The following is a 13,521-nucleotide window of genomic DNA, read 5'->3' as shown; positions in this document are numbered from 1 at the left end:
CACCTAGTACCATCCACTTTCATTTGCATAGATTGAATAGGCAGGTAGAAATCTAAAGGAAGAATGAAAACAGGACAATCATAGTGTTGCATGTAGAATCATAAGTTCTGAATTGTACCTATTATTCCTCTATAGTAGTAAAACCTGAGGTGGCATTTGAATGTTTTTAAAGATTCATGCTCAATTGTACAGTCAAAAAGACAAACCTAATATTTTATGTCATTGAAAACAATGAAAACAGTGTAAAAATCCATTGTGGGCTTCCATTGTTCATATTGTATTTTCTGATTGTCTCCTCTCTTCTCATTTCTTCTTATGACTTTTTATTAATCAAAAGTATAAAATAGTTTTGGTATGGAGCATCGCTGAGTAGATCACATGTCTTGTTCGGAAATAGAATAAGAGTGTGTGTGTGTTGAAGACATGGGTGTAAGATGGAAGGTTCTAAAGTATACTTCGGAAATGGTACAGAACTTAGGTAATCAATCAGTGTTTCCATTTCCTCCTTACCAGTAAAACTGGAAGGAGAAATATTTGAAGTAATATATTTTTTCCCACACAAAGATTAAGGAGTATGCTGTGTAAGTTCTTTATAGTGCTGGGATGTGTAAGTTTGGTTCAAAGTGGGGTCAAAACACCACTTGCAGGAACTTCCAGAAGAATAACCTCAAGAAAACAGCCTGTGTTTCTGGAAGCCCATGAGTTTTACGGTCAGAGGCTGAGAATACTTTAGACAAACATATTGCAAATGATGTTCCAATACTGTTTTATGTAAATCTGATGTTTCTAACTCTTTGCATATAGCTACAATGTTATAACATGGGGGCATAAGAGAAAAACAGTAATTAGGTTTTATTGTTCAGTGGAAACAACGGTATTACAATACATGCTTGCTTTGTCAGGAGTATAAACCAGTGGATTTAGGATTGATTGTCTAAATGAGTAAAGTGCCCATAAGCTACAGTTAATTTCAGTGATGTTTCACTTTATAATCTGAGGTTAATAAGGCTGACTGAAGCATCTTGTTTGCTATACATCATGCTGAAAGCAGTCTTTTTCAGGTATAAATGCCTTAGGTTCTCCTTGACAACTTTTATAGTATGTATGCACTTTGATTACTGCTGCTGGCTCAGTGAAGCAGAGGATCACAAACACAGTGGGGTGCTTAGTAAATCTGATTCATGTTTGTTGACAGATAGCATGTAAGAGTTGGCACATTATGCATCCAAATTTGTAGCACTTAAGGATCTCTTAAAAAGGCATGGAAATCACTGGTTATATAAAAAAATTCTGATTAAACATTAACATGTATTTTTTTTTTCTAGTTTTGCCTCTTTGTAAGGCAATCCTTTCTTCAGGTGGTGTTTGGCATTTAATTTAAGCTGGACACAGAAGCTTGCAATGAGCTACTCAATGGCACTTTCCTGAGGTAAATGACTTGTACAGAGGTGCTATCTCAAACTTTTACTGAGGTGTTGCTAGGTTTGATGTCAGCTAGTTTTGTGTAGAACTGTGTAGTATTCCCTCTAAATAAATATTAAGAGTAGTAACTCAAAGGTGCCTGGCATGTCTTGTTTTAGTTACAGAAAAGTAAATTTGATATAGAAGCACAAGTTCTAATGTCTATCAATGAAGAGAGATCAAAGTCATGGTGTTCTGTTGTCACTGGAGTTTGCAATTGGCATGTCATTTTTTGTGTACTGGTATATACTTTAATGCTGCAGAATTGCCTTTAAGTTACTTGGCTTAGCACCTATAAAGATAATGATTCAATTGGCTCTTTTCCCTTTCAAATAGGCAAAAAAGGGCTCAGTAAAATAGGTAGGTGTGCCAGGCTATAACCCAGAAAAGTGGGGGTGTGAATGACCAGTGTTTACTAGTCTCTAATCTCTTTGGTGTTTGCAGCTTCCATTTTTGCTCATCTTCCTTTTCTTCTGGCTGTCCATTGCATGCCTTTGCCTGGTTTTGAGTAGATTAGCAAAATAACCACATTCCTCAAGAAGCAGGCAGATAGGACACACTACATTATACACAAAACATCATTATTGGTAGCTAAGGCATATTTCCCAAACCTGTCTGCTCTAACCAGTCCATAGCAGATTATTTAAACATCCTGTTTGTTAGCTTTCCTGCATCCAAAAGACTTAACAGAAACCACAGATGTTCAGCAGCAGTTCTGAATTTGTATTCCAGTGTTCCTTTGGTGAGTATACTTTGCTATAGTTGCTGGTTGTCTGAAATGAGTGTGCAAACAGTGAGGCTTGAGAGTGTAGTAGAGTAACAAAGGAGAACATTGAGAGCCGCTCTTTTCCTCTACCACGTGAACACTTGATTGCTCTGGAATAGACTTATTTTTTAGCATCTGGCAGAGGGGATAAAAGACAACTTTATAAGGTATTTGTTCAGTTAAGCTGAAATATATTGTGTTTCAAGATTTCAAGACAGAGATAGTGTGCCCTCTGACACTATCATTGGGGTGTACTGAACCATGGTGTGGCAATATTAGCTGGTGGCTCCCAACTCATTTTGGCAATCAGGAATTGCTAATTCAACGTTGGTTGCCTTTGTGGAGATAAGCATTTGTAATCTCTAGGAAGTAGGATCTGGAATCCAGCGGACACACTTAACCAGGTGAACCTGAACGTGGTAAAGGTCAGTGTTAGTTGTCATCTTAAGCAAAGAATGAGAAAAGAGTATTTTCTCTTGGTTGTAAAATTTAATCTCAAAAAGAGTAAATGTATTAGGTTAAAAATCTTAAAGATTCTGTCAATGTTTTTTTTGAGGCAGTTGAGAACTTAGTAATGATGGTAGGTGTTTCTCTTCAGTTTTATTAAGTTTTTTCTACAATAAATAAAAACTAAAACAAAATCAAACATAACTCCCTAAGCCTTCCCAGCAAAAAAAAAAAAAAAAATAGTCAAAACTGAACAAAAACTCTACAAAATCAATAAAGAATTCCCAAACCAAACTTCTGGTATTGACAAGTTGTATGTGATTAAAAGAATATTTGAATTAGTCTTATTTAATTATCAAACAATGTAGCAGGTGCTATATAGTACAGTATTTTTAAAACATAATTTAGGATTGTGCTGTCACTTTGGTGAGTGTTTATAAATATATATAATTTTATGAACTTGGCAGCACAAACTGCACATTAAAGCCCTGTGTAAAGGTCAGGTGTATGGAATCCGATACTATTTAAATTTACGTTTTATCCACAAAATGTTAAAAATAAGTGTTGTGGTGTAAAGTGTGCTGTACTCTTACGCAGTGTCTGCTGAATAATTTCACAGGGATGATAATATACTAGGGTGATATAACGTGCTAGTTAGTGCTCATGCACATGATGCCTCCCTAGAACTTGAAAGCTTCAAAGCATGCTTCTTTTAATTTTCTTGTTTTGAAATAATTTCCTGCAGTAATAATGTAGGAATAAAGTTTAAAATGTCTGTATTCAGCAAGGAATGAGAAACACACATTTGGTAATGCTGTATTGAACTTACAACCCTTGAAAGCAAAAGCCTTTTATTTAATGTGTTCCTCTTCTTGAAAGTTCAGTGTACCTGGTTTTCTGTTGTGGCATGGTGGGAATGTAAGTCTCTGAAACAGACTAACTGGGACAAATTCACTTAGTGGATACAAGTTTAAGAATCAGTTCACATACCTGGTAATTGGGTTATAAAGTTATTATTCTTCATAGTTTTGGATTAACGTGAAATATGTAGTTTTACACCAATGATGGTGAAAGCTATTTTGAAAAAAAAATCTTATAAAAATGTCACAAGAAAAAGGATTAAATTATTCCAGAGAATAAATGTGCTGGTTTCTCTTGCTTCTCCTAAAACATAATTTTCTACCCTTTTGAGTTTCCCCCATTTTTATTAATGTCCACATCTTGAAAACTGTAGAGATCTTGTTACAGTGACTGGCAAAAATGGGTTAAATATTTTGTTAATGTGGAGGTAGCTGTGGAGTTTTGACAAAGCCCTGTGAATACTCATCCATTTTTTTAACCATCTGAGGGACACACTGGCTCTTCTGCATGGCTTTTTAGAGGTATCTAGATAGCCTCATCATGGCATCATCTGCCTTCATCACCACGGGCTGTGTGTCCCATTGACTCACGGGCTTGTCTTGCTTTTTAGTAATCTTGGTAAGACCTTCTGTGGCTGGATACTACCTCTCTTCTCTGAACTTTGTTACTAAGCATGAAGACTTGGGAGGCTGGAAAAGATCTTTCTAATTGCTGATCTGCTTTAATGCATTTGTATTTTGTTTTTATGCTTCTCCAGCTGTATCTTAAGGTAACTTAAAAGGAGAAGAGTCAACATATGGTTTAGTTTTTTTAAAACCTTCAATTCACTAACTTTTACTCTGAAGTTTATTTATTGAGCTCTCATTTAAGGTGCAGATTTGGAGGCATTCCTGTCTCTTAAAACATCTACTCTTGAGGTATTGCTGGCTTGTTTTGGTTCTTTTGAGATACAGATATGAGGTCTTTTTGTTACATTCATATATAAGATCTGGATCTTATAAATGCCAGACGTCCCTTTGTGATGGAATTTTATTGTCCTTATGGACTGCAACTGAAAAATCTGGATTGAATTTCAAACCTGGGTAATTGCTGGGTCCAGCTTTTGGAGTTTTTAAAAAATACAATAAAACTTAGTCTTCAAGAATGCAATTCCAATCCTTCTTTCACATTTTGGAACTGATATATTGATACTACTTCCATAGCAATGCAGTTTCAGTTTGTTTGTTTGAATTGAAACAGTTCAGTTTCAGTCTTGTACAAGGAGACAGTATAGGTTTGTGTTTCTGAAAGTGGAGGGGGCATTCATTAGGGCAAGAAGATGCATGTAGCAAACATCTCAGGCCCCAATTATTTAATGCTCTTTAAAATGGAGGAGACAGGGCAATTATACACACTTAGCAGGGATCTATATTCATGATGTAAACCAAGCAGCATTTTTATTCCAGGAGTCTAAAGTGCTTAAGCATCCTGCTCTTAGACATAGAACAGTTGCAGATGGCCATAAACATAACATGTTCTTCTTCAGTCAATACCCTGCAAAGCTGGGAATGGGAAGGAAGGGTCCAGATCTTTTCTAGTGAAGGATGTGAAAATATGTCTAAACAGTCCTTTGAAGGACCACCCCTTCAAGCAAACAGTTTTAGGTATGACGGCAAGTTTCTAACTGAGCAGTTAAGACTGCATACATGTGATACTTGTGTGCATACATACCCCGTTTTGCTTAACCTGTGTTTCTGAACACACAGAAGTAGTGTGGATGATCTGCAAATGAGTACTGACAGTGGATGTATTTAAAGTGGTTGCTGTAATTATCTTCTCTAGTATATATTGTAAAGAATTTCTTGTTAAGACCTTTTGTAGCTGAAGTTCGAATCATGTCGTTAACCAATTCTGAGAACATGCTTTAATATTTCAGAGCTTCAGAATGAAGTTAGAACAAAATCATTATTTATTGTTCACAAAAATCCACCTTTTCCCTTAATGGGACAAGTGAATATGAAGGAGGAACAGAGCATGGTACAAATAATTCAGAAAACAAACTGAATGCCAGCATATTCACACATGGTGATGGCCTTCTCTTCTAATGATGCTAAATATGGTTGCAGTTTGCTGTAGAGTTTGTTGTAGCTTGTTGCTTTAATACTAAGGTAAGGCTAATTCTTCTCAGTATAAATTCTTGTACAGTGTAATATTTTTTTCCTATATATAATTGTCCTGGGCATGTGCTAAAGGGCTCTATCTACATGCTTAGGCTTCCTGGGTTTACTAGAAATTTTTCTTGAAAGCAGTATTTATTACATTTTAGCTGAGCAGTGAAGGTTTGTTAAAATAATGCAATCACTAAGTTCTAGGTATTTTTGTTAGATATGACTTTTTTTTAACTCCTTTCGCTGAGTATGGATGTTGGGGTGGATCAAAAAGTTTAGAGTTCTGGGTTGGGAGCAACACCAAAAACCTCCTGACAAGGCAGATTCAGGAATCTGTTCAGGAAACTACCCTTCCTGGATCATTTGTCAGCTCACAAAGCACATACATAGAGATTAAACCTTTGAACCTGAAGTGGTAAATATTGCACCATATTGGAGAAGACTGCTACTTCAGAGGCACTCTGTACAGTCGTCTGAGGTTTTTTGGCCCCCAAAAGCAGACCTGCACAGCTAGTAAGGATGTGTATGTGTGTGAAGCACTTCCTTTTAAGTTAAACTTAACTTTGCATATTTGTAGTTATCTAATTTCAGTCTGTCAGTTTTCTGTTTGTGGTAACAGATAATGCAGCTGTCAAGGCTCATAATCATAACTGCATTACTAATGTTCAGATTCATATTACAACTCAGATGTCTAAAGGAAAAAATAGTTCTCTGCTTCAGTTGATGTATTGCTCCCATGCTTACTGTGCTCAAAACAAGCTGTGTGTAGTCTGCCATTGCAAACTCAAAACGTAGTCTTCAAAGGAAGTTTCTAGGAAATTAGAGCTGACTGTTTTGACATTGATAATTTATTTCAACACAATTGCCAAGGTGGTGCCCTTTACCAATCATTTGCCAGGAATTTGTCCACTTTGCTCATAGCTCTTTCTCTGCTTGTAGCCCTGCATGACCTGTGAGTGCAGTTGAATCACTGAGCAGTTCCCAGTAGCAGTGCACCCCTGCCAGATGGCTGGTATGGAACTAACCCATGTAACTTTGTTTCAAGTTCAACCAAACTTTTGAAATTCTTATGTTGTCCGTTTTATGTACCCCTTCAAAACTGTAACTGTGTTAAAACAAAAAACAACTACAAACCCAAAAAACCTTTGCAAAACTTCTGAGCCTTAGACATTATTTACTTCTATTTTAATGACTTTAATGAAATTATTTTGTTTCATTAGATAACAGCTGGTTTCGTCTGGAATTTTTAAACTTAAGTCAAGAGACTGAACATTTGCTTCAAATTAACCCATCCCTATGAAATAACCTGTCTGTCCCTCTCCTTGTCTGTCTGTCTCCCTGCCTGTCAGTACTGGGACTATTTCTATAGTGAAGTATTATTTTGCATTAAAATTAATATTGGCTTTTATAAAATGTACCAAGAGTCTGTTTTGAAACTTCTTAAAGCTTTGTCATAAACAAAAACTGCATTTAATGATTCAAACATAACTGAATTGATTATTTTTCATCTGGCAGTTTCCATCAGCATCATGAATCAGAAATTTCTGATGTGCCAGGGACTTACTACGTATTTACTAGGAGCATACTGGTATTTTGTGGATAGCACTGATTATTTCCTTTATGGAGCTTTCAACCTGTGAAGTGCTATACACTAATGAAATTTCTATGTATCGGAGTTTTCCTTGGAGGCTAGTGTATGAGTTCTCACATCTGAAAATGTGCATGCAAAAGAACCCCGAAAACCAACCCAACAAAAAACCAAAAAAAACCCACCTCAAAACACAAACAGCTGAAGCAGCTTGGATACCAAGGCATTTAAAAGGAATGGAAGGCCACACATGTACTGCTATTCAGATGGTACAGCTTTTTGCTTAAACGCTGCTTTCACCCTTATGCCATTACTATTATTCAAGATATAAACTGGCTGATTTGGGAATGCTTACAATCCTACTGAAATTACTTATCACATTTGAGAAGTGGAGCTTAGAGCAAGTACACATAATTTTACATGGAAGAAAAAATGGTAGTGAATAAAAGCATTTAAATGTTTAAGCCTTAGAGGCTTTTGGGCTGGCAGTGCATGTTGAAATGGGGCTGTACTTATCTAGGAGCAAAAGGACCTGCCTTGCCAAAAAAAATGACTGGTGGTAGGGAGAATTGAATCTGAAAGAAATCTCTAATCAAATGAGATGCAGTTCTGGAATCTGCATCTTGTTTCTGATCTTACATCTCCTTTGCCCTAGCGTGAATTTGACCTTTGTAGTAGTGATAGGTAATGAATCTCAGTTCAAATTCACACCTTTTCCAAAACATATGTAGTTGTATTGCATTGGGGCAATCTTTAGCTCTTGTCTGATTTCATCAGTGCTGGGAACTTGTTCCATTCAAAACTTGCTACATATTAGAAAAGACTGCGATACTGTCTGTCATGATTAATCTTTTATGACTACTGCAGTTCCAAAATATCATTTTCATGATGGAAATGAAAACTCTTCCCCCTTTAATGGTTTTCAGACAAAGCTGGGCTTGAAATCTGTTTCAGTAACTTATCATGCGTAAGAAATTAAAATATGTATCTGTGTTCAGTGCATCCTGAAAATTGTCTGGGAGCTAGCTGGGGCCAACCAAGCAGGTAGATGCATCTTCTTATTCATAGAATTTCACATTTAAAATTGACTTTAAGTAATGTGGTGTTTAAGTGTAGAACTAGCACTTTAAACCACCATGGTTTAAATAATACTAGGAATATTTCACTGGCAAGCATGTGGCTTGCTTGCCACAGGCATTGGCTTACTCAACACAGGCATGCCGAGCTGCAGCACTCTAGCATTTATTCCACTCCAGATCATGGAATGGGTAACACAATTGTCAGTGGAAGCTTTGAGTCAGCTCAGAGAATCCAGGGAACCTGAAGATGGAAAGGACATGCTGGCTAATCCAGCTGGGTGTATGCATTAGCTTTGATATGGGAGTGTGCATAATGTTTTGCTGAGCCTTCTGTTTTTCTCCAAGGGATCATTCCATAATTCTGTAGTTACATTGGGAAGATTTCGTTATTGTTCAGCCTCTGCCAGATTTATTGTAGCACCACAGGATGACCTTTCTTGTGGTCTATCTCTTTCTACTGTCGTTTACTTTAATGTGTCACCATTTAATAATCCACTGTACCATAGGTGTTTAGCTGTTCTCTAGTCTTGTGTTTTCCAAGGCTATTAATTTCCCTGTCAGGTTCCTGCATTTGTCTTAAAGTTTCTGCACATTCAGGTGTTCACATGAAGACATTAAATGAAGACAAGACATCAAGCTTCTTTACTGAGTTCCAGTATGCAGTAATTCACTTTTAAGAAATCATGCACTTTACAAAATAGTGCCAAGCAGAACTTGCTACTTAAAATGTGCTCTTTCTTGTAAGTCACAGTCCAAGACAAATGATCTTTTTATGTGCTGTGTGCTATGTTCCATTTTTCTACTAATTGAAGAAACATAACCTGTCAGGCCAGCTCTGCTCCCTAGGCTAAGCTGGTGTTGTGCATGGAAAGTAATACAAGGTTGTCAGTGTCAAGTCCTCCAAGGCAATCTCTCTTAGTTTTGCTCATCTGGATTTAGAAATCCTGGCTAAAATAACAAAGTGGTTCAGCTGATATGCTTCTTGCAGGAACTATTTGTACTTTGATTATTTTTCCAGGTATTTTTTAAAAGTGCAGACATTATTAAAATGTAAACCACAGTGATAAATTGTCGTCAATCTTATGGCAACCTTTTTAAGAACTACTGTGTCTTAACTTTTGTCTTTATTGGAAACCATGTGAAATTCATAACAAAACTAAGTTTCAAGAAAGCAAACCAGTCCTTAAATTACCTTGTTTTAGGACCTTTTCATGATGTCCAGCTCTACTGTGTACATTGGAATCTAAGAATATACTTCAGACCTCAGCTGAGACCTGAAGTTGGTTTCATGTTACTACTTAAGGCATTCTTCTTACTTGGGAATAATATATTGTCCAAGTGGAGATAATTAAATGTGCTTTTTTCCTGTTAAAATGAAGCCCTGTTCCTGACATAGGGAGAGATCTGTGAGGTAGGTATTGATGGAATGAAAGACATGGGCCTCTGAAAAACTGGGGTTTTTTTTGTCAGAACTGGCTGGTTTGGAAACAAACAGATCAAGATTGTAGTTGCCAGCTCTATTTATGATACTTTAGTTTCACTGGATATTGTAAGACTATTTTGAAAAGGGTATTTTGGAATCTGATGTGGGAATTCCTATTGCGACAAGTTAGCCTTTCTTTCACTGGTGTTTCACAGAGTTGTCTATACCATTTTACTCCTGGCTCATGGCAAACCAGCACTTGCAGAAGGATCACAAAGAAACCTGGGCTGTGCAAGTGCTTGGCTGGTCTGATATACACGACATTCTCCTGGCTTTGGGAAAACATTACTTATGTGCTGATAAATTGCTGGAAAATTTTTCATTGTCAGTCTTGGTGTTTTGAAAGGTTTTTGGGATTTTTAAAAAAAGTCTGTTTTTTAAAGAAGTCTAGAGACAACAGTATTGCCAAAGAAATTTCATTGAGATTGCACAGTGTGCGAGTTAGATCAATACTGTGTCCCAGCTGTATCTCTGGCAATACTTTGTGTGCTAAGCACAGTATTTTCATGTACTGCATACTTACCCATTCCTGGTAGAATACATTAAAAATTTGTAATCTTCAACCTGGAACAAGGCATTCTTAATGTACCTTAGGCTAATACATTCCTGAAACAAAAAAGACCAGTAGTCAAGAACACTTTTAAAAGGGTATAGGAATTCCAAAATAAACTTAAAGAATGGTATTTCTTCCTTTTATCACTTACTATTCTTCTAAATTCCTTCAGTTGGCAACAAGATGCTTTCAATAATTGTAGGAAATGTCATCTTATGGCCAACAGGAATAACGCCAGAGCTATTAGATAAAATATTTCCATAATAGCCAAGAATTCCTTATTCTGCATCTTCTGTAGAACAGCATGCTTTGCATTCTCAGATGACATACTTGAAGGACAGGGCTCTTCAAAGTGCTTGTTTTATTGTTTTTCCTAGTGGACTCTTGCCCAGAAATTTCAAGTGTTATAGTACAAGAGTGGAAAAGTGTAATCTTAATGGTTTTGAGCTTTAAACATCCAAAGCTAGTATATTGTAAAAGTTTTTCTTTTTAAGAAGTTAATTGGAAAATATCAGTTGGTGGAACAAAAGTCATCTTATTTCAGATTGCTTATTTAGTACCTCTGAAACTGAAAGCAATCGCCAGTGTTTTAAATCAACCATGAACCAAAAGCTCTAAAACCTCTGGAATAAACCTATGTAGGGTTTTTCTGATGCAGTTTCTAAATGTTATACATGCAAATTAATTCAGGAAGTTTTGCAGTTTCAGTTGTGCACGTGACATTTTCATTCCTTCTTTGTGGTATTGAGTAGGGTACCTGTAACTTCATTATATTGCTGCATGTCAGAGCTGCCTTTGTTACTCCTAGTCCAAAGAGTGGAAATGTTTCCCTTGACCAGGAATTTCCCTGGCCTCAGGGTCTGTGCCTGGCAGAGGCAAGTGATTTGCTGAGTATGGTAGAGGTCAGTCTGCAGAGCTATGAGACTTTATTATAAAGCTGGCCATGTTTTTGTACGTTAGACTGCTGAGGGAAGGGTGCTGTGGTTGTGTAGTTAAACTGCATAGAAGGCTGGCTGAGACCTGGCTGGTGGCCTGTGAAGCAGCACTGTTACAAGACTCAGTGCATAAAATGGAAAAAATAAGTGCTAAGTAGAGTTCTTTCATCTGCCTGCTTAAGACTAAATTATAAATGCCTTTCCATTTTGCCTTCTCTTCTTGAAGAGGTAGGTGGCATTTATTTTACAGCTGTGGCTCCTCACAAAACCAGCTGTACAGGAGAGGACCTGGCCAAATGAAATCCTGGACAGTGTCAACTGTCAAGTCCCTTCAGCCTGGACCTGATAAAAGCCTTTGGGAGCTGAAGGCAATGTTGACACTTTAAATGAAATCACCGAGTACAAATAATTCATACAAATATTAGATGAGGTTTCATCTTTTGCAGTTGGCTGGCTAATAAATTGCATTCCTGGCTTTCTCCCTACCGTTCAATGATAAATGATCAGGGTCTGTGTGAATCATACATTTCACAAAGGTGTATAGATGTAATGTAGTCTACTAGATATGAGTTGTTAACTATTGCCTGTTGATGGTGACTAGATGTTTTGGGGTGATTAATGTCATTTGTATTCATACATATACTGTGACTATAAGATAAGGAATTTTAAGAAGTAATTATATTTCAAGTATTCTGGTATTTGTCAAAATGGACTATTAAAGGACACTTGATTACTCTCTTTGAAGGTATGTTCCCTTGCTGTTCAAACTTCAGTCAAAAGTCTGCTACTTACTGCCTGCCGCAGAGATCAGCTGAAGTCTGTATTGTTTGTCAAAATCTGTGGGATGTGCCTAGGGAGCCTCCTTGAAGACTAGTATGGACACATCTGCATTTTACCAGTTCACTTGTATAGTATAGATAAGTATCACTGCAGATTGAATGTTGTAAAAGAAAACTGATGAGGTCTGATCTTTTCTTTTCCAGACTATCATTTTATTCTGGCCATTCTTCATTCTCCATGTACTGCATGCTCTTCGTAGCAGTAAGTATGCTCTTTCCATCTAAGTGATAACAAAGTATCTATCTATATCTAAAATATCTAAAAAATATGTTAGCTACCCAGTACTGAATATTTACTTGGCTGCTTTGCACAAGGGACATTGGTTTTGTAGGATGCTTTTCTGGTACAGTTAAAAATTTCACAATAGGAGTTGTAAGAGTGGTGATACTGGGACAAGCAAGAATGAAGTATGCCTAAGAATACTTAATATGATATTTGGCTTGTGTGTCATGTCTAAAATGAATCCAGTGACAAGTGTGTTCTGAAAAGATGCTACTTAAATATGCCTATATTTAAAGTATTATAAACCTTATAAAATTTATAGGTTTTATAATACTTCTAAATTTATAAGCCTTATAAAAATCCGCAATAAAATATACTTGATGATGTGCAAAGCATATTTTAAAAGAGAGCAAACAAGACCCTTAAACAAGTGTGGCTGGGCCCATAAGCACAAAACAGATCAAATTGAATTTTCAAATTCCTTTTTATTTTTCCGTATTTTTTTAGAGACAGGTGAAGAGTGAGGAAAATAAAGGGACAGTAAATACTAGTAATAAGATAGATTCAGAAATGCTTCATTTGGAGATTAATAAATTTTAGTTGAAATTGTCCCAAGTCATCTGGGGCAAATGATCTTCACTCTTAGCATAAGGTTTGTAACAAGAAAGACTGATTTTTGTTGTTCTCCCCCTTCTAAGTGGTAACACAGAAGGCATTAACAACTTCATGGAATTTTGTTGTTAATGTAGTTGTAAAATTAAACTTTAGTCCTTGACATAAATTGCTGACATAATAAGTACAATCCATGATTTTTACAGACCTCAGATTCAATTTTTTTTGGTCTTTGTTACATTTTAATTTTTTTTCTGTCTTGGCAATAGTATAATATCCACAGTGAGGGAACCAATTGTTCAAACTAAACAAAAAACCCTACAATTGCACACACACAAAAAGGGGTGGCTCTTCAGTATGGTGTAAGTAATTTTTAGGCTTTATTTTAAAACAGATCTGTTTCAGAAACTTGGTGCTCAGTTTTGATCTTGTCTTGGTTTGGAAGACAGGTGTCTGGTAGGGAGGGCAGGAGCCTCCCTTGGAATGAAAATGTAAACCCTCTCCCTCCAAATTACTATGATTTTGAA

The 13,521-nt window shown here is 36.5% G+C and overlaps 1 protein-coding gene across 2 annotated transcripts in view; it reads left to right on the top strand.

The window, feature by feature from the left end:
• The window catches only part of PLPP1 (phospholipid phosphatase 1), a 61,294-nt gene that overhangs the window by 32,794 nt on the left and 14,979 nt on the right, over positions 1–13,521 (top strand). For both annotated transcript variants that reach the window (XM_015652579.2, XM_015652578.3), the window contains exon 4: positions 12,304–12,361. In XM_015652579.2, coding sequence (XP_015508065.1) covers positions 12,304–12,361 — 58 coding nt within the window. The remainder of the gene's footprint in view (positions 1–12,303; positions 12,362–13,521) is intronic.

Source organism: Parus major, chromosome Z, assembly GCF_001522545.3.
Source record: "Parus major isolate Abel chromosome Z, Parus_major1.1, whole genome shotgun sequence".
NCBI classification, from domain to species: domain Eukaryota; kingdom Metazoa; phylum Chordata; class Aves; order Passeriformes; family Paridae; genus Parus; species Parus major.
Note: the sequence above shows the minus strand (reverse complement) of the source record. Positions and strands in the feature narration are given on the sequence as shown.